Source organism: Camelus bactrianus, chromosome 12 (assembly GCF_048773025.1).
Source record: "Camelus bactrianus isolate YW-2024 breed Bactrian camel chromosome 12, ASM4877302v1, whole genome shotgun sequence".
Taxonomy (NCBI): Eukaryota; Metazoa; Chordata; class Mammalia; order Artiodactyla; family Camelidae; genus Camelus; species Camelus bactrianus.
In genome coordinates, this window is record NC_133550.1 from 49,758,831 (window position 1) to 49,780,631 (window position 21,801).

The 21,801-nt window shown below is 35.1% G+C and overlaps 1 protein-coding gene across 5 annotated transcripts in view; it reads right to left on the reverse strand.

Moving 5' to 3' along the window:
* The window catches only part of PTPRQ (protein tyrosine phosphatase receptor type Q), a 220,239-nt gene that overhangs the window by 63,742 nt on the left and 134,696 nt on the right, over positions 1-21,801 (reverse strand). For all 5 annotated transcript variants that reach the window (XR_012510803.1, XM_045519424.2, XM_074375351.1 and 2 more), the window contains exons 44-46: positions 19,583-19,906; positions 4,679-4,800; positions 541-727 (exon numbers count right to left, since the gene is read on the reverse strand). Coding sequence is in view for 4 of the 5 variants with exons in the window: in XM_045519424.2 (XP_045375380.2) it covers positions 541-727; positions 4,679-4,800; positions 19,583-19,906 (633 nt within the window). In the remaining variant the exon portion in view is untranslated. The remainder of the gene's footprint in view (positions 1-540; positions 728-4,678; positions 4,801-19,582; positions 19,907-21,801) is intronic.

Here is a 21,801-nt window from a genome sequence, read left to right on the forward strand (position 1 = left end):
TAGGATTGAGTAAATCTGTATGAATTGTGACATTTATCAAAAAGATCATATAATAAAACATGTCGCTTAACTAAGTGAAGAAAATGGATATGGTAAACAGCCTGGGTTCTAACCATACCACCCTGAACGCGCCCGATCTCATCTGAATTCTAGATTTTTAATAATAGAGTATTATTACTTTAATGTGCCTTTAAACCATGGGACAGAAATAATTAAAATGGAATATTTGGTGAATTGGAAAAATCAACTATGAGGCAACGTAAGTCAACTTCTGAAATATCTAGTGTTTAAAAAAATGTAAAAAAGGACCATTGGGTACCTTATTATAAACTACTTTACTTCTGAATTTACAAGTATTGATTATTCTACATAATTCCACTTTGCCTCACTTTTGTCAGTCACCGTGAGTCACTGAACTTCATATTTATGTACTTTAAAAATTTCTCATAACACATATGCTTTTTAGGGTAGGGTATGAGAAACTGTAAGAAAGACACCTAACTCAATCAGATTTTAGCAATGACGAAAGATACGCCTTACCTGATTCTAAAGTAGTAACGATCATTTCAGCACTGGACTTTCCTTCTGCATATGCAGCGCTGATATTTCCAGTGAATGCAGTGATCACCACGGAATACCTTGTGAATATCTTTAAATCTTTAATTTCTATGGTTTTATTTTCTTCATTTGACTTGATTAAGGAAATATTAAATTCATCGCTATCTACCTACAGGAAAAAATAGCTAACAATGAAAGGAAGCAGCGCTTGAGATACAGATCACTAAAACATGATATTAGAAAGCTACATGTGGTGTATTTTTGGAGCCAAGATTTAAAATTTCTTTTTTTACAGTCAGATGGTCCTGGGAAATCTAAAGTGCTACTTTAACAGTTTACTAATTAGCAGTTATTTCAATAATTGAAAGTAAAAGAAAATTAACCAATCATAATCAGTCAGAGCAAACAAAAAATCATCTCTGCAGTCAATGAAAACTACTCCAATGTTTTATGGAACAAAGAATATAGGGTTTTTTTTTTAAATTGAAGTATAGTCAGTGTACAATTTCTGGTGTACAGCATAATGTTTCAGTCAAACATATATATACATACATTCCTTTTCATATTCTTTTTCATGTTAGGTTACTACAAGAAACTGAATATAGTTCCCTGGCCATACAAAAGAAACTTGTTGTTTATCTATTTTAGTAGTAGTTAATATCTGCACATCTTGAACTTCCAATTTATCCCTTTGCACCCAGTAACCATAAGTTTGTTTATTATGTCTGCGAGTCTGTTGCTGTTGTGTACATAAAAAAGAATAAAATAATGCCATTTGCAGCAACATGGATGGACTTGGAGATCATCATTCTAAGTGAAGTAAGCCAAAAAGAGAAAGAAAAATACCATATGATATCACTCATATGTGGAATCTAAAAAAAGAAAAAAGAAGATATTAATGAACTTATCTACAAAGAATATAGGTTTTGGTACCCAATCATCAAGGGTTCAAATCCCAACTTGATCACCTAATAACTCCTGTAGCATTTGATAGGTCATTTATTCTCTCTGTGTTTTACATTCTGTGTATGTAAGATTGAGGTGATAAGATCTATTTATAGCAATTTGATGAGATTTTAAAAAAACAGATCTAAAGTAGCTAGCACAGAAATTTGAATTTTTTTACCATGACCCACAAAAATAAAATATATTTTGCAACATAATTCAGGATATTCTTTATAACTGAAAACCACTTTTCAGAAATACAACTTTCTGAAATGCAATTTGATATTTCCTGCTCTTTTTTTTTTTTAATCTTACTCCAATTCATTTAAAAAATGCTGGCCATGACTGAAGTTTGAAAAACTGATCTAGCACCATGCATGGCAATAAATAAGGAATCATTAATCAATGTATATGTCATAATTATTAAATGTACACAAGTGAGCATCCTTAGGTGTATTAAATATAGTAATATAATGTATTAAAACACAGTCTGTCTTTGAGAGAGAGTGTGGCCTATTCACTGTAGGGATTAAACATAACTAAAGTTTCTAGCACTTAATAGAAAGGCTTTTCCTGAGATGAACAACAGAAAATTCAAAATCTTATTATGCCTGCTTCTCTCAGGTACCTAACTTGAAACACTTAAAAACAACTTGGCTACACTGTCCTCATTATCAAGTTCATTTTCAACTTGACACTCTTTCATAATTTTGAAACAATTTTTTGTTGCTGTTCAATATGTTCTTCAAATGCTCTTTTCTAAGAACTTTTTTTTTTTTAACAACAACAACAAAAAAAGATGTTGCTATGAGAACACAGCAAAAGGCTGATAAATGATATCAGCCTTGCAAAAAGTCAAACAGATCAAACCATGAACCATCATAAGACAGCGCAGTGGAGAGAGATGTTCCCCTTTTCAAGGTGGCAGAGAAACAATTAAGCAAAGAAATCCAATTAATCAGGTGCATGGATCTCCTGGGAGAAAGTGTGTGTATATTTCACACATTGTCAACATCTAAATATCACATACAAATCTGGCTTTTTAAATTGCCCCTAAGACTAGGCTTATCTTCATGCTTGGTAACAGTTATCTAGAGATGAATGACAGGTAACTCATTTAAGGGGACAGAAATGTCCAGTTCATCACTGCCCCACCCAGTTAGCTTCATTTTGACTGCTCTTTTATGTTACTCGCCTGACTACTACAGCTATTTCAACTCTGATTTTGGCTACCAGTTTAACAACTTCATCAGTGAGTGCCTAAGTTAACGCCACCATGCGATTCATAGTACCATTTCTTCCCTCTTCAACCCTCAGCCCCCAAATTGTCCACTGGGTGCAAAGAGTTAAGAGAAACACTTCCATCCTCAAGATAGTTCTGTGACACAAACAGAACGCTTTACACAACCCCACGGTCACTGTGCCTGAGCTCATAAAGTAAAATTAAACTTTCCAATGCCTTCCATTAACAAATGGATAATGAATAGCAAATAGTAAAATATGAAATAAACAAGTTTATACTGTGAAGCACAGGGAACTATATTCAGTATCTTGTAGTAACCTATAATGAAAAAGAATATGAAAATGAATATATGTATGTATATGTACAACTGAAATACTATGCTGCACACCAGAAATTGACACATTGTAAACTGACTATGCTTCAAAAAGTAAAAAATAAAATACGAAATAACGTGCATGTGATCTACTATATCTTAAAAAGTATATTGTAAAATCCAAAAAGAATGCTGAGTCCTCAAATACAACACGTGCAAAATTTCATTTTCTTTCTTCCCTAAACCTGTTATCTTTCTTGTCATCAACCATTATTTATCCACTTACCCAGGACTGAAATCTTGGACCTTTATGACCCATCATTCCCCTTCAATCAATTCCAAATTTCTTTGCTCATATTATATTTGATCATCTATTATTATAATTATGAAATGTCTCCCTTTTTTTTTTTTTTTGAAGTGCCATTGCTTTCCAATGGCCTCTTATTTAAATGTTTATATTCCCAGGATACTGTCCTCGGGTTAGTTCTTACAGAAGAGTTTCTTACTCTACATGTTCCATAGCTAATCTCATCTACTCACATTATTTCATCTATCATCTAAATGCCAACATTTCCCAAATCTGGAAATACAAATTACCTCTCCTGAGCGACAGATCCATATACAATACTGCTAATGGACTATCTTCACCTGGAGGACACCCAGGCATCTTCAACTCAGAGCATCTAGTACCAAATTCATTCCTCTCCCCTACAGATCTGTTCCTCCTTGCAATTTTCCAAATCATGAATCTTAAATTCACCCTTGATTATTCCTTTCACTCACTAACCATATTTTTTTCACCAAATCCTGTCCATTTAAATTATTTTTCATTCTATTTCCCTCACTCCATTTCCTCTGTCCCTATCTTTCTTCTTTCTTTATTCTTACAGTTTCCTGTCTCCTTACTTGGCAGTCCAGGACTGCTCTAAAACTCTCCTCTACAATGGAACCATACTGCTCCTGTAAAATAGAAATCTCTATCCTACTACTGCTTTAATTCCACAGTTGGCACCCACTGCCTTTACCATGAAACCTACCTTTTGATCCATCCTTCATCCTTCAGTCTTTTCCTCCTGAATGCTTTACAGAGGATTCCTGAACTACTTGCTTTACTTTGAATGAAGCTACCTTTTCACACTTCTAGTACCATCTCCTTTTCACGTTCTGCTTCAGTTATTTTCAAGATTAAGACTTAATGTTATCTATTTGGAAGATATTTCTCCTAATGCTTTCTCCCTTCTCCTTTTGTACTGAGTTCTTTTTTTTTTTCCAACTGTATTTTAAACCAATATACCAGTACCAATTTAACCTCTTGTTTATATACATCATCTATACTCTGAGGATAAATATAATAATAACCATGATAATATTTTATTTACATTTATTAACACTTGGTACATGTCAGGCAATGTTTTAAGTTCTTTATGCACGTTTACTAACTTAGTCCTCAGAAAAATCTCCGTCCCCAGGGTAGAGTTATCAACCTTTATTTTACAGGTTAACCCAAAAGGTTAAGTAAGTTGCCTAAGGTCTAACAGAGTTGAGATTAAAATTCAAAGTCTGGTTCTGAAACCTATGTTCTTAACCACGCTCGATACTGCCTTTTGCAAATGCCTTACCGATTTGACATCTATCAGATAGAAGGTGGGCCCAGTAATGACAGCAGGTTCACTCCAGCTGATGTTGATGCTAAAAGGTGATGTTGCTACTGCATACACATTTTCAGGAGGGCCGTCTGGAGCTATGCAAATAGAAAACAATCAATTACTTTGCTACATGTAAGCTAGCATTTGCCACAGTACAATGATAGAAAAGACCATAAAAAGATAATCATAATGAATTAATTATACATTAATTTATAGTTCACAGCATGCCAAAAGGCATTTGCAAATCAAAAGATGTAATTTCTTTTAAAATAATTACTATAAAGAACTTCCACATGAGAAATGATTTTTAAACTCAAAATAACATTTTGAAAAAGAAACCATTACTATTGCTAAAGTAAACCTTTTTAAACAAATAAATATTTTTATTTTTAAAAAGTTAGACTAACAACGTTGTTTTAAGAAACCTTGCAGACACATATTTGCCTACAGAAAAGTGAAACTGGTTCAAGTGAATTATATTTAAAATTTATTGTCTTACAAATGTAAATTGGCTTGGTTTTGATTTCCCTGAGGGGGTAGCATAGGAAATAAATTATACAACTGATCTGATTATTACAAATGTAAGTATTTCCTGAATTCATTAAGATTCCAAAAAAATTGTTTAATTTGTCTTACTTTTATTATTGTTGTCTTTTCATCAAGAGTACAAAGTAAGAGTCAATATTTTAGGGAACCGAGTGCTGAAAACCCTTGTTTAAATCTCAATTTGTGAAGCTACCAGGAATTAGAACAGTTTTCAGTATGTTAAGAAGGATTGAGTCACAATTAATTTGACACAGACATTGACCTAGAAACACTTAGGTCACACCTCTCTGTCCTAGTATGGCTCTTTGTCAATTCCAGGGACATTAAATATTAGGAGATTAGTATTTCCCAGTATTTCTGATTTTTAAATCCACATGAACAAATATTACTAAACAATATTATTCCATAGATCCCAAGAAGGTGTAAAGAAGATGCAATATTCCTTTTCTCAAATAATTTATAAGAGCAGTAAGTTGTGTGATCTGGGTCAAACAACAAAACTGTGGGACCTCAGTTTCCTCCTTGTGTGCACATTTCACAGTTAAAAAGAATTACAAACACATAATGTGTGAAAGTGGCCGGTTAGCTTAGTGTTTGGCCCGTTTTTTGTCAATTAATACAAACTATTACAATAAAGGGCAAAGTAAAGATAAGAACTAATTAGAAACATAAATAATCTATCCTGACAAGGCAAAGGATGAAGTGGTGGGTCTGGGTGGGCTGGGAGTCAAGGTAAAGCTGCAGAGAGGAGATGGAGACTGAAGAGGCTTTGAAACATGAGAAGGACTTCAATAATCAGAAGGCTGGTTTGGGGGCACTTCTTTGCTAAGAGGGTGATAAGCAAAGCCACAAAGACATAAACAACAAGGTCCACAGACAGACAGAATTTTATTTCGGCAGAATGGCTTTCCATGGTAATCTTACGTTTATTATTTTATACATTTGAAACTATAACTCGAGGAAGGGGTCCACACACTTTACCAAACTGTCAGAGGAATCCATGGTACAAAAAAAAATATTCAGAATCCCTAAATTCAAGGAACAGGGACATCACAGAAAGACCAGCATTCACAGAGGGACAGAGTAGGTGACAAGCCTCAAGGAGTCACTGAGGAATTAAGTTAGGCACTTGATTATTATGTTAAAGGGTTTGAAGTTCATTCTTTAAACAGTGGGATGACACTGAAAGTTTTGAATAGGGAAGTATTTTTCTAATGATTTAGGAAGAAATCTCAGATTGCTATGAAATAGGTAAGTGCTCGGAAGCACTGAGTCCAGATAGGCTACTTCCTGAAAGCCAGCTGACATCTGATGATCCTCAAGCAGTAGAGTGACAGTCGGGAGAGACTGGAGGAGATAAATCCCACAGTCATTTAGAAAATTTTAATTAAACGGACTTAAGTGCTTATTAGACGTGACATAGAGGATGTAGTAAAGGCTAATTCATGTATAAATCCTGGGAGAGTGTTGACAGAGCAACGGCAGCACATTCAGGGACAGTTACTAGGTTGGGTAGGGGTTAGGCTATGGCAGGAGATGATAAATTTGGATCTGTGATCATGAAACCTGAGATACTCACAAGGATGGAGATGCCTACCTGGCAACTGGAAAGATGAACCTAGAACTAGGAACACAGGTCGAGATGGAAAAGGGTTTAAAATTTTTTCAGATAATTCTTTAAAAATTGGGATGGTATAAATATAGCAAGTGTATCTGATTCAGGTGAGTCACATGCTCTGAAGAAAGCCAAAAGGTTTATCTCAACAGCAGGTAGGTATTTAAGATGTTAATACTAGTGACAGTCTTTGAACTATGAATGAGTTATTGGCAGTAGAATGTTTCCAAGAGCGATGATATTATGTGTTTTGGATTTGGGATGCCCAATTTAGCCCATAAAAATATATTGTAAGAGTAGGCTTGAAATAACTTAAAGTGGTACTCAAATATCACTATAGAGGTATCTAGCAAATATGTATGAGAAAGTTTCTGTGGGAAAATGCCTTTGGGGTGACAAGCATATCCTTCCTACTTGAACCTTTTCTGATTTTTGTGCAGACCTCTGAACACTGACTCGGAGATCCAGTCCATATGGCATCCAGAGGAGAGTGGGGAGGGGATGTTCCAGGATTCAGAGCTATGATGAGCTGGGAGGTGTTAATAATGATGACAGAATTGGGTACATGATTTCTCTGGTGACTACTATAGAAAAGGTCATGGAATTTCAGCACTTGAACAAACGCTGCATATCCTGAGATGATCGGTCTTATTCTAATTTTATGATCCTAGATTTATGAAAACTGTCTCAAATTGTAGTGTAATTCATTTGGATAAATACAAATGAGAACCACGAGAGGTCTCCTGCCACCAATATAATTAAGTGCTTTTGGAGGGCCTCACAGAATAACGCCCTCTATACTCTTTCCTTCCCAAACTGGATATTGAGATGTTCAGGATCAGGTGCACCATGACTGATCATTATTATGAATGTTCCTATGGAGAAAACAGCTTTGAAAAATCAAAGATGTTTTGTGGGTTCCAATGGCCTATCTCCTGCCTTTGACTCTGTAAAAGGAGATGGGCTAGAAGCTAAGTAAAACTTTATATTAAGGCATTTATTAATTTTAATAGTTTAGTTACTTACCATTTATGAATGTTTTTGCCAAACCTGCCTTCTAGCTCTGTAAGAACCATTGTAGAGACACAGAATTTTCTGACAGGCCACACATTTCAGGTGGTATGAGACAGGAAACTATTTTAGCCTACCTTTCTCTTTATTTCTACCCGAATGTTCTGTTGGCTTCTCAGTGAAATTGGTGCATTTATCCAATCAGTAAATATTTATAGAGCATCTTCTATGTGCCAGGGGCTGGGAAAGTGATCAGGTCTATAGAAATGATCAAGGTAGGTGTGGTCCTATCCATATAGAGCTTCAGGAACATCTCATACAAGTAAATGACATACTCTGTTAGGAAGTGGTATGCACCACAATAAAAGAAAATGAAGCAGGATAATTAAAATGGGAATGTGGATGGGAGTTACTATTTTAAAAAATATGGTGGTCAGAATATGCCTCTCTAAACAGATGACATTTAAACAAAGACGCAAAGGAGGCAGAGGAACATGGGGATGTTTGAAGAGTGTCACAGGGAGATGGCCATGAGACAGGACTATGTCTGCTGTGTTCTAGGGATAACAAGAGCTTCGGTGAGGCTGGACCCAAGTAAGTCAGACTGAGAGTCAGAGAGAAAATGGGGCCAGACTGTGTAGGGCCTTTAATGCCACTGCTAAGGTCTCTGTAAGAACTGCTGTCAGACAAAAAGACAAATGCCACAGTTTATTACCCTGAACTAGAAGGGACCTTTGTAGATTTTGATGCTTGGTATCTAACTCATGCCAGGAAGATGGGTCAAAATTAATTAGATCAAAAGAGGGGAGATTACCTTTAGAATCTGATTCTTATACCTCTGTAAATATACCAACCCAATAGCTGTCGGAAGTACACTCATAAACCTAACTCATTCCCGCAGACAGGCAAGGTGGTACATTATTGTTGCCCAGATACCACGGACAGCTTACTGAGAATTTTCTGTGATAAGAAAATTGATAAGATTTTTCCGTGACTATGTTGACGGGAGCTTGTTTGTAGAAATACTTCCAGGAAATATTCTTCTATATCTGTGTCTTCCCTGCTCTGTCCTTTGGATCCTCGGGGGCTCCGATGATGACAGATCCAAAACCATTTCCCAAGGGAAACTTCGGCTAGTCTGGCAAGTATTTCTGTAGACCAGCTCAGAAAGCAGGACGATGCCTTACTTCAACTTCTCATCTTTCACAGGAAAATGTTAACCCTGCAATCATTCCTTTAATACCAGCAATCAAAGCCCTCATCGGGGAGTATTTGCTACCCCAAGCAGAGCTGAGTGAAAAAAGACATTTAAAGATCACTCATGGCACATACTAACCACTTGAAATACTAAATATTTTAAGTTCTATACACTAACCAGCCATTAGAAAAAGGCAAAGTATTTAGCCCCTCACTGAGCTGTGCTTTAATGCCATTTCTTGAACTTTCCTAAAGTTGTTTTTTTTTTTAAGAAACACTCTAACACCTGCATTTTTAGTAAATTTGATGCAATTGCTTGTTTTGTTACATAAGTGTTCCCTGTGTTAAATCCTTTATGAAATATTATTCTTAGAACATACTATATTAATCAATATTCTTGAACAATTATAATGTGATGGAATAAGGACTTCTAAATCTAAACTAAAAAAAAGTAAACACATAACTAAACTGATACATGAGTAGATTATATGCACATAATATATGACTGATTAGAATATATATTTCATCTGTATAAAGCAATGAAAGATAATCATTTAACTCATGAGTATTTTAAGAGAAATATATAGAACACCAAAATGCTCAAAGTATATTATAAAACAGCATCTAATTATTTTAGTATCATTCAAATATTATAGTATACTTTTAAGCAAATAGCATTTTCAAGTTTCTTTTAGGTAATTTTCTCTTGGAATTTATCAAAATCTCAAGTGCATAATAAAATACATTCAGTATTATTTTTTATTTCAGTGTGTAGTACATTATTAGAGTCACATAAGGGGGGATACAAATTTACAATTATGAGCGTCAACTACCAAATTAAAGGAAGCTTAAAGCAGTAAAAGTCTGAGGAGTTGAAAATATGCCAGTTGAAAAGCTTAGTAATGGATAAGCATCTCTGGGAGACTTTGTCTCTCCATACACTGTCACATTCTGATTTAGGATTGTTTGTGAAATGAATCGAGTCAGTAATGGGCTAAGAGATCACTATACCCTTTCTCTTATAAATCACAGCAATTTACTCAGTAGGAATGATCTATCCTTATTCTCTCATTCCCCATAATCCAATCACTTCCTCTCATAAGCACTTTTCCCCTGGTTTTCACAATAATGCATTTTCTGTAACTAACAACCATCATTTCCTGATTATCATGCTTCTATCCTTGCACAGGAATGTGGGTCTTATGTGGGTCAGGGTCATCTTTCCCATCCATCTGTGTCCCCATGCTAAGTGTGTTAGCTGAAAGGTGAGTCTGGATAGACCATCATTTTGCCTAGTGCATATAAAAGTTAGAATGCCCCCAGGTCTACACCAGTTTGATTAAGAACCACCAAATTTTGGTGTGTCTAATACTATACTTTCAGAATAAGCACACTCAAAGACTTATTAGTAACTCTGCCTTCTGCAGATCCCTGTAAATTTAATGATGAGAAATGTTGCAGGAAATACTCTGTGGTTTTTAGTGTACCATGTGGTAGTGACTTTCCTAAAGAATAAACATAAATAAATAAATGACTTGACAGTGACTCACAAGACAAAAAATCTTGAGCTCTGCACATATGTGTGATTTAAGCTGTCTGCACAGCTATTTGAATTAAAGTTCATTTTAAGTTTATTTAAAGGTCCTTCCCTTCAGGGTATTTTAGTTTCAGGAGTTGGTACACGGGACTACCAGATGCCTAGCTACTGTCATCACTAAATGAAGGACTCCTTTTCTTTCCTCACCTGTACCAGTATTAACAGCCTTTAGGGCTGTAGGTTGGCTTAGATTCACCATACCTGGACGAATTAGCTTTAAGTTTTAGATGCCTCTCAGGACTAGATGAAATCTAATTAGCTGGGTGGTTTGGGTGGATTCCTGACATCTTAAACAATGCAGGGCATCAAGGGACCTAAAGAAGTTCAGCAATTAGATTGACCACATTTATGCAGGCCAAGAGCATCTCTGGACACATCCCACTGATGACAATACTGCACTAATTGGCTACCCTTCCCGCTGTTGAGTGTTTCCCTAGAGCCCAGGGATTTCACTGGGGTGAAACTATTGTTGGTAGAGGACATATTTCCTACCATTTTACAGGACTTTCATTTTGTTTTATAGTTAGATTTCCCAACAGCAAGATGGTGTCACAAAAGGCAAATATAAGCGTAAGAATCTGACCCATTAGACTATTCGATGAGAACTGAGACTGATTCATGGATATCCACAGTATTAGACTTCACTGTATGACTGTTTTCTGTGACGCTGAATGAGTAGTTTTCTGAGTAACTGAGGCTGGCTTAAGTTGGAAAAAAAAAATACAAAATACCCCAAAACTCTCATTTCTAATAGTAGCCATGCCAGGTGAGAATGAAAACATTCTCCTAGTAGTTCTATTGCTTTTAGGATCAGATAATACATCTTTTTTTCTAGAATAGCATTTTGTTTATAAAACAAAGTATAATTAAAAAGAAAAGAAATTAAAGTGTACTTAGAAGTCAATGTGTGTTGGGGCAAATCCCATCCAATTGTTTGGGAATGGAGATGGCTGGATTATGTACTAGAAGCTTGTGTAATATCTCCAAGTCTTTCTTAGTCTCGGTTTTCAAAGCTAGTAATATCACATAGTAATTATCCTATAAATTTCCTTCAACTGTTTTGTTTTTAGTGTTTGTGCTGAAAAAGACATTCTATTTGTTTATGCAAGTGGAATTTCTAATTATTTTTATTTATATCCTGGGAAACTTGCTTAAGAACCTAGCAAAAGTTGTTTTTTTTTTTTTTGACATTAGTTAAATAGAGTTGAATGCTTTATTAAATAGTTTAATTTTATATGCCTACTATTATGTCCTTTAAATTATGATTCCACCTGAGTATCTTCCCTTTGTAATCCTCCTTGGCACCCCTCCACCTCTTAGTACTTTCATACCAAGTCCTACTCAAGATCTAAAAGCACAGGCTCTATCCTAGAAATGAGTGAGGTGCATGAATGAATCGGCATGTGTAAAGTTCTAAGAATAGTTCCAGCACACAGATAAGCTTTGCTGTTGTCATGATTCTTACTATCCAGCCAAGGGGGGTCTCAGTTCAGTTACTAGGCCCAACCAAAAAGTGCCCTAACTATCAGGCATCGCAATCCTATGTTCTTTTTTCAGAATTGGGAGCTTTCCAAAGTCAGGTAAGAGTTCTCCCCACTTTCTTAGTAAATGCAGAAGGAAACGGAGCTGAAAATTTGTTGGCCCATGGCCTAAAACTGAGGCAGACCTCAACTGAGATTAATGACAAGAAAATTACTAAGAATTAAGCCTACTTCACACTTCTTTCTGAACCAAGGGAAAAAAAGATTTTCAGAAGAGTCAAAATAAATTCAATTCAGAAATAATGTCATTTGCTGGTGTTTGGAAAACTGGACAGCAGCATGTAAATCAATGAAGTTAGAATATTCCATCACACCATACACAAAAATAAACTCAAAATGGATTAGAGACTTAAATATAAGACAAGACACAATAAACCTCCTAGAAGAAAACATAGGCAAAACATTATCTCACATACATCTCTGCAATGTTCTCCTAGGGCAGTCTACTCAAGCAATAGAAATAAAAGCAAAAATAAACAAATGGGACCTAATTTAACTTACAAGCTTTTGCACAGCAAAGGAAACCATAAGCAAAACAAAATGACAGCCTATGGAATGGGAGAAAATATTTGCAAAAGATGAAACTGACAAGGGCTTGATCTCCAGAATATATAAACAGCTCATATGACTTAATAACAAAAAAACAAACAACCCAATCCAAAAATTGGCAGAAGACCTTAACAAGCAATTCTCCAATGAAGACTTATGAATGACCAATAGGAACACAAAAAAATGCTCATTATCACTATCAGAGAAATGCAAATCAAAACAATGAGGTGTCACCTCACACCAATTAGAATGGCCATCATTCAAAAGTCAACAGATGATAAATGCTGGAGAGGGTGTGGAGAAAAGAGAACCCCCCTATAGTGCTGGAGGGAATGCAGTTTGGTGTAGCCATTGTAGAAAACAGTATGGAGATTCCTCAAAAGACTAAAAATAGACTTATCATATGACCCAGCAACACCACTCCTGGGCATATATCCAGAAGGAAGCCTACTTCAAAAAGACACCTGCACCCCAACGTTCACAGCACTATTTACAATAGCCAAGACATGGAAACAGCCTAAATGTCCATCAATAGATGACTGGATAAAGAAGATGTGGTATATTTATACAATGGAATACTACTCAGCCACAACAATGACAACATAATGCCATCTGCAGCAACATGGATGTCCCTGGAGAATGTCATTCTAAATGAAGCAAGCCAGAAAGAGAAGGAAAAATACCATATGATATCACTCATATATGGAATATAAAAAAAAAAAGATGACAAATGAACTTAAATATAAAACATAAACAGACTCACAGACATAGAAATACAAATTTGTGGTTGCCAGTGGGGACGGAGGTGGGAAAGAGATAGATTGTGAGTTCGAGATTTGTAGATATTGACAGGTATATATAGAATAGATAAACAAGTTTATACTGTATAGTGCAGGGAAATACATTCAAGATCTTGTAGTAAGTAGCTCATGGTGAAAAAGAATATGAAAATGAATATATGTGTATTCATGTATGACTGAAAAATTGTGCTGTACACCAGAAATCGACACATTGTAAACTGACTATAACTCAATTAAAAAAAAAAAGAAAAGAAATAATACCATTTGCAGCAACACAGATGGTTCTAGTGATTATCATACTAAGTGAAGTAACTCAGAGAAAAACCAGTATCATATGATATCACTTATATGTGGAATCTAAAAAAATGATATGAATGAACTTATTTATAAAACAGAAACAGACTCACAGACATAGAAAACAAACTTATGGTTATCAAAGGGGAAAGGAGGGGAGAGATAAATTAGGAGCTTGAGATTAAGAGATACACACTACTTTATATAAAATAGATAAATAGCAATTAAAAATAAATAGATCAATTCAATTCAATATGAGATTGAGATGAGTCTGAGATGAGAAAGTGAGAGAACTCAACTGAATTTTTAAAACATAAAATATAGCTAGCTATAATTGGGGGAAATTTTTTTCTCCTTTTTTCATTTTGATAACCAGCCTTTCTATAATATTGATTTTTAAAAAATAATATAATGAAAATTCTTATCCTCTGATTTTTAGTGATTTTGCTGAAAAGCACATTCTACATGCTTATGTAATGGAATTTCAAAATACTTTTATTTATGTTCTAGAAAACTGTTTAAGAATCTGGAAAAAGCTCTTTTAAATTAAATATATAGTTAAGTACTTTATTAAATAATTTTATATCTACACTATTATGTTCTTTATGATTTCACCCAAATATCTTCTCTTTCTAATCATACTAAGCAGCCCAAATTAAGACATTGTTCTCCTTCGTTTTCTTCATGGACTAACAACCTACTATGGTCTCACTTTACCATATAAATTCATTAACAGTTTATTATTTTAGTTAATCATTTAGATACTGCTAAAGCTTCAATCTATTCTGAGATAGGCATTTACTATTTACTTTCATTGTTTGAAAGCCTTCTCAATTTATTATGTGCTTGTTTCTTCCCTGTTTGCAGTAATTCCTACTTATTATATAGATTAATGAAAAGGAAAAAGTATCAACGATATAAAATAGACTAGTCTGTGAAATTAAAAAAAAGTTGAACATGTCAAACATGAAGAGAAACCACTAATGGGGAGAATTTTAATTTTGACAAGAACCATGCAAGTATTTAAAAAACAAGTTACAGACAAAAGATTGGAGAAAATTAGTATGAACTATTTTGCAACACGGAGAATTTTCACATTGAAATACTTTCATATTAAAGTCAAATGCTTTCCTTGAGTCCAAATGCCACATTCACTCAGTCTGAGATACTGAGGAGGCGTGAGGGGTAGAAATATACACAAGACTCCATCACCTGGCCACCTCTGCTTTTGGGGACCTCAGAATTCCATCCGTGAGAGAGAAACCATTACGATGTAATATGTTCAGTATTTAGAAACAACTTTTAGAAAGTGGTAGTGGAAAGAGGAATTTATAGAAGGCTTTGCAAAGGAGATGTTTGGTTTGAAACATAAAGAAAAGGCAGTTGGTCTCCAAAAGAGGACAGCAAGGACAGTAAGAAAGAAGCACAAAGGAGAACGAGCGAGGTGCGTGTGGGGAATATAAGCACAAATCATAGACGACCGGACAGAGCACACTGCAAGTCTACTTTCTACACAATAGGAAAATAGAAAACTACAAAGCTTTTAAGCAGAGGAATAACAGATAAGTGTGTTAAAAAAAAAAAACTGGATTCAGGTGGATGCGCAGACAAAATGGGAACAGAAAGACCATTTAGATATGTTTTGTAATGATCTAGGAGATGTATTTTAAGGGGTCTGAATTTACAGACCCTTAATAGAGAAAGAAACAAATTCAGGAAATATTTAGAAGGTAAATTTAACAGGATTCAGTTATGGACTTGGGGGTGAGGATGGCAAGAAAGAATTAAGCTTGATTCCTAGATTGTGAGCTTGAACAAATAGGTACAATACCCTGAAACAGGGAACACAGAGGGAGGAGAAGGTTTGCGGGGGGGGGGGGGGGGGGGGCAGGGACAGTGCTAATACGGGGCTAGAGATGTCTGTGGAAACCCAAGAGGTCATACCGGTAACTTCAATCTCCAGGTCTATGAGAGAGATACTGTCTTGAATTACACATTTCAGAGTATCAGGCAACTAACTTAGAAGACTTTCAGCAGTATCTAATTAATATTGCATAAGTACAACCATCATGTCTAGAATAAATTATATTTATTTTCTCTAGAAAGCCACCGCTACCAAATGGGCTTCTTTACATCATAAATTAGTCATGAATTATATTTTCCTATTTATCTATGGCTAACATCTCTTCTTATCATTATATAATTTCTTCCTTATAGAAAGGGGAATGTCTACCTCTGTTATGATAGCATTCACCACATTCTAATTGCATCACATCATTCAGAATTAAGAAACATAATTGCATAAACAGTAACTCATCCACAATGTCTTCTTTCTAAACATGTGAATGAGTTATTTGCCCTCTATTCGGTTTTTCTTCTTTTTAGATCATAAAGTTGCATTCCTTGGAAGCTTCTTTGATGAGGCATGTTTTGTTGAATTTTTTTTAACCTAACAGATGTTTGGGTAGTTAAAATTCCTCATGAGTATGGTATCCTGTGGTTTTCACAACCTAAGTGTTACCTCAGGAATTTTCCCTTCTTGCTGTCCTCCAGTCTTGGTGGTCTATAGGGGATGCACATTATGAGAGTCCCATTTCATTCCATACAAATTTCACACCCACACTCTTTTAAAGTTGTACATTTCCTCAGCATTATAAGTACCTATTGTGCACCACTGAGATACTTAACAGCTTTCCAGTCTACATTCCTCCCACACACACAACTCAAATTGCTTTTGAGCAAAAGGATAATTAGAAAAAGAAGAGATGAGTAAAATAATCTGTAAGGCTTTACTATTTCAAGTTAAGTATTTCTGCCATTTGTAATTTTTGCGCTTATGTTTGTATCCACGCACACTCAGCATGAAGTAGAGAGTTACGGCTATGATACAGACAATTTAAGGAGAAAAGGGATTCGGCTTCAGTTATCTAGATCAGAGTATGTGGGAGAAAGAAATGTTAGCTTGAGTTGGCTGAATATTCTTGCCTTCCTTCACTGTAGTATACAGCAGTAGATTCGGATTCAGAAAGCAATCCAATTTAATTCTCAGCTTGCATTCCAACTTTGCTCCCTGCATCTTCAATTTCAGTGCTCTTCTTTATGAGCTCAGAGAGAGTTTAACATATTTTCTTATTCTAAAAGCCATTTTAGAACATTTTATTAATATGTATTATTCCAACTGAGTGGTCTTTTTATTTGCAATATTCAAATGTTGAATGATATGATCTCAAACTAGCCATCAACTTATCAAAGAAGCTCCAGGGTTTGATAAAATGTTCCGTTAGTAAGTGCTTAGGCACAACTTGATGCCATTAGAATAAAATGCACAATTCTGAAACAGTGATTTTTACTAATTTATACTGTTGTTTAGTCTTTTCTATAATTCCGAGAAATCATTCATTTTCATCATTTTTTATCTGCCTATATATTGCAAAACGACGTAACACTGTTTTGGAATCAATGATGATAATAAAAAACTTATTAATTTTCTTCATCTGGATTACTTTCTGTTTGCAAAATATCTGTAATACTTTCCATCTATGGTATGCAGAAACATCAACATCTAAGCATTACTGACTTTTAATCTTAAAAGCATTACTGCTCTTTAAAATTTTTCTTGCTTGACTGTTCTAATTTCTCTCTCTTTTTTTTAATTGAAGCATAGTCAATTTACAACGTTGTGTTAATTTCTGGTGTAGTGCATGATGATTCATTTATACATATATATTCCTTTTTATATTCTTTTATTATAGGTCATTACAAGGTATTGAATATAGTTCCCTGTGCTATGCAGTAGGACCTTGTTTATCTATTTTATATATAGTAGTTAGAATCTGCAATATCCCACTCCTAATTTATCCTTCCCCACACCCTTTCCCCTGGTAACCATAAGTTTGTTTTCTATGTCTATGAGTCTATCTCTGTTTTGTAAATAAGTTCATTTGTGTCCTTTTTTTTTTTTTTTAAAGATCCCACATATATGTGATCTCATATGGTATTTTTCTTTCTCTTTCTGGCTTACTTCACTTAGAATGACAATCTCCAGGTCCATCCATGTTGCTGCAAATGGTATTATTTTATTCTTTTTTATGGTTGTAATTTCTCTTTCTCTTATTCTTACATGTCAGTTCACCATATATTCTGTCTTGCACTAATATATGTAGTGTCTTTTTGTTTTTCATATCAAATGCAATCTCAGATTATATCTCCGTGGCTTAACATAATAAAACTTTTTAACTGTAATTTTATGAAACTCAAATATTTATCATTAGAACAATATTCTCTTCATTCCTGAGACTAAAAGAAGAGTGATCAACTCATTTTCATAATTTATACAGTTAGAGTAACTGGAAATTCGTTGAAAGGCTTTAAACAAGGAAGTGACATCATCTGATTTGGGTTTAAAGAGATCAGCTTGAAAGCTAAGGATGTCAGGTTAATGTAGTGGTAGCAATAATGAAGAACAGGACTAATACGACAGCAATGCAAGTGGAGGGATGTGTTTAGACAGCATGGTTGAAACAAATCATCAGCAGAGTGGAGGAGGAAAAGAATGCTGCCTGGATTTTCACTTTCTGCAGTCAGATGAGTGATGGTGGACCTTAATGAGGGAAGAAAGATTGGAGGATGAAAAGGTTTAGTGCTTATACCACATTCATTTTGAGAGATATATTTGACACATCTGCCCAATGGTATCAGTTGCTCCAGTAAATATACTGAATGGGCTCTAGGGAGCACTGGAACTGGAAGTAGATACTGGAGAATAATGACTATATAGGTAGACTTTAAAGCCATAGGACAGGATAAGGTCACTTAGGGTAAGGTCTAGGTGTTGTGTGTTGATAAAGAAAAGGGCTAACTACAGATTTCTCAACACTCCAATACTTAGATTTAAAGAGAGAGAGAGAGAAAACATGCCAAGGAGACTGAGAAAGAGCTATCAAGGAGGTTAAGAGAAAAATCAGAAGGGCAGATCTTACAGAAACCAGAAGTCCAAACACCACAGAGGAGACAGACAACTGGGAAGAAGGCTAAGTTGTCTAGATTCCATCTCAAATGTGGAATTGCATTAACAAGCCTTCATTTAACATTTACTACAGAAACATTATGCCAGGTACTCTGGGGAATAGTAACAAGAGACACATTTAGTGACCTAGAAAATAAAGCCTCTAGATCAGTTTATCTCACTATTTGTAAAGGTCTACAGCAGCCTACATTTATCACAGAAACGGGGTGTGTGTGTGTGTGTGTGTGTGTGTGTGTGTGTGTGTGTGTGTGTGTGTGTGTAAGCCTAAAGTCACTGAAAAGGTTGTAAAGCTGGCTTAAAAGCAGCATAGCTTCTGGATAGGAGGGAAAATGTAGGCACAGAGAAAAGGATACTTGATGGCAATCAGTGTAGCCTAGTGAGAGATCACAGGAGAGGACCATAATGCTTTGTTGGAGTCAAAGACTCTAGCACCTTGGCACAACTCTGGGAGTTAGAGAAAAGCCCTAATAATAGACAGAAATTGAATTTCCCACTGGGATTCAATTCAGTTAAAAAACAAATATGTTATTATGGTTAATGATGTTTAAGCAAGTAGGATAACCAGTTAGTTTTAAAATATAAAACTAAAGTTATAAGAGCAATCTTTACCTATACTTTGAATGATTTCTATGTAAAAAACACATTTAAAGAGCATTTTCTTGAATGCAGAAGTATATATACATATACAGGATGTTACTTACGGCCAGGCAGGGTTTGGGTAGATATCCAACTTGAAGCATTGCCATAGCCGGCGTTGGTGCTGGCGGCCACTTGGAATCTATACCATCTATATTTCTTCAACCCGTATATGGTCTCTTCAGTTAGGTCAGCTTCATAGAGGTACTGAATTTTTTGATATTCAACACATTCTTCTGATTCCCATTCTCCGCATTTTTGAGCCCGAAGTTGAGTGGTAATCTTGTAATTTTGGAAGTAGCCAAAGATACTGTCAGGTCTCATCCATGTCAGTGTTGCACTAGTTGACTGAATGTTGGAAAAAGCAATATTTGTGGGAACACTGGGAACTAAAAAGTAAAGGGAAAAATGAAAAACAACTGTAATTACCAAACATTGTGTAAACAAAGGAAGAAAAAGTATTTACAAATATTTCTTTACTGTGCACATAGTGGTGATCTCTTATTTCAACTGCCCTTGGAGCATTTAATGAACAGAAGCTTGAGGTGATGCTTCAGAGACCAATGTTTCAAAGGGTTACAGGACAAAACAATTGTGATTTTTTTTCATTCCTAATTTTGCTCCCAAATTCACTCACAAGTTGTTTACAAACCTGAAACTAACACTGTAAATCAACTACACTTCAATAAAATTTTTTTAAAAAAATAAAAAAAAATAGTTTTGGCACGACATGAAAAAAAAGCTTACTTTAGTTCCCCATATAAGCAATGGTACAAAGGAGAGCTGCATATTCATATAATCCTGTGTATTTCCTAGGTATGGTCTGAGTTTTTAATATTCAGTTCCCAACAAAGACATTCTTATATTTAAATGTCTAGATAGACACAAGTACATCTTATATATAGTAAATGTTGATTATAAAATAAATAGATAAGATCATTAAATAAACTGATATAATTAGTTAATTTTTATCTTGCATATATTCAAATTTAGTAAAATTCTTTCCAGAGCATCATTAAGCAAACTGGTATTAACACACACAATAAAGTATCTGTAAGTCACCTACAGTCACATGGTCCTACTTGGAGTCACTTATTAGATTTCATATTAACCACTGGTTTCCTATATGCATATCCTGCGTTAGGCTCTGAGCCTGGTATTAGGAAATTAAGATACATAGGCTTATGTTTTCAAGAAACAGCCATTTATGAGACAAATAATATAAGCATGCTATGGTTAGAAATATAAAAGAACAATGAATTAGGTGATAAGGCAGCTTTGTCAACTACGCCTGTCCCTGTATATGTCCAAGAGCCTTTGCTCAGAAGGCTGAGACAGAAAGAATGATAACAACGACTTGTACACAAATAACACAACTGATAAAAAACTGTACGTTGCCAATCACATTAAAAATAATAAAATTAATAAATAAATGATGCCTGTACCTATCATATTAATTCAACATTCAGTAAGTATCTAATGAGCATCTAATTTATGCCAAGTACTACTGGAAGTGCTGGGAATACAATGAATAAAACAGACAGAAGTCCCTACTCTTTGGTAATTTATAATCAGGAGGTTTATACACAAGTATAAACAACTATTATATACAGTATTTTGGATGATGACTAGTGCTATGGGAAAAAAATGGAAGAGAAGAAAGGAAGAGTTCCAAGGATATTGAAATTTTAAATTGAGTAGTCAGAGAGAAAGCCTCACTGATTAAGAGACATGAAGTTCCTGATGAAAAGGGGGGAACTAACCATGAATATTTGGAGGAAGAACATTCCCAGCAGAGGGAGATGCATGATTAAAGGCCCTGTGTTGGAACCATGCCTGGAACATTTGAAGAATTTAAAAAAAAAAAAAAAAAAGGCCACTGTAGCCTGTAGGAATTGGAGGTATGAGAAGGAACACTGAAGACTGGATTGTGTATGACAGTGTAAGAACATTGTTATGACTTTCACTTGAGTAAAGGAGTTACAGGCTGTAACCTTTGTTTGCACAGAGTCACTCTTGCTACTGTGTTGAGAATAGACAAGGGAGAGAAGGGTAAAAACAGGGAGAGTAATTAATAGGCCACTGCAGTGTCAACACAAGATCAGTGATGGCCTGGACCAGGGCTGCAGCAGCAGAAATGAAAGGAAGTATTCAGATTCGGAATATAATTTGAAGGAGGACTTGCTGATGTGTGACATGTGGGGCGTTAGAGAAAGAGAGGAGTAGGGGGAAGCTCTAAGGCCTTTGGATTGAGCAAACAGAAAGACTGAAGTCACTATTAACC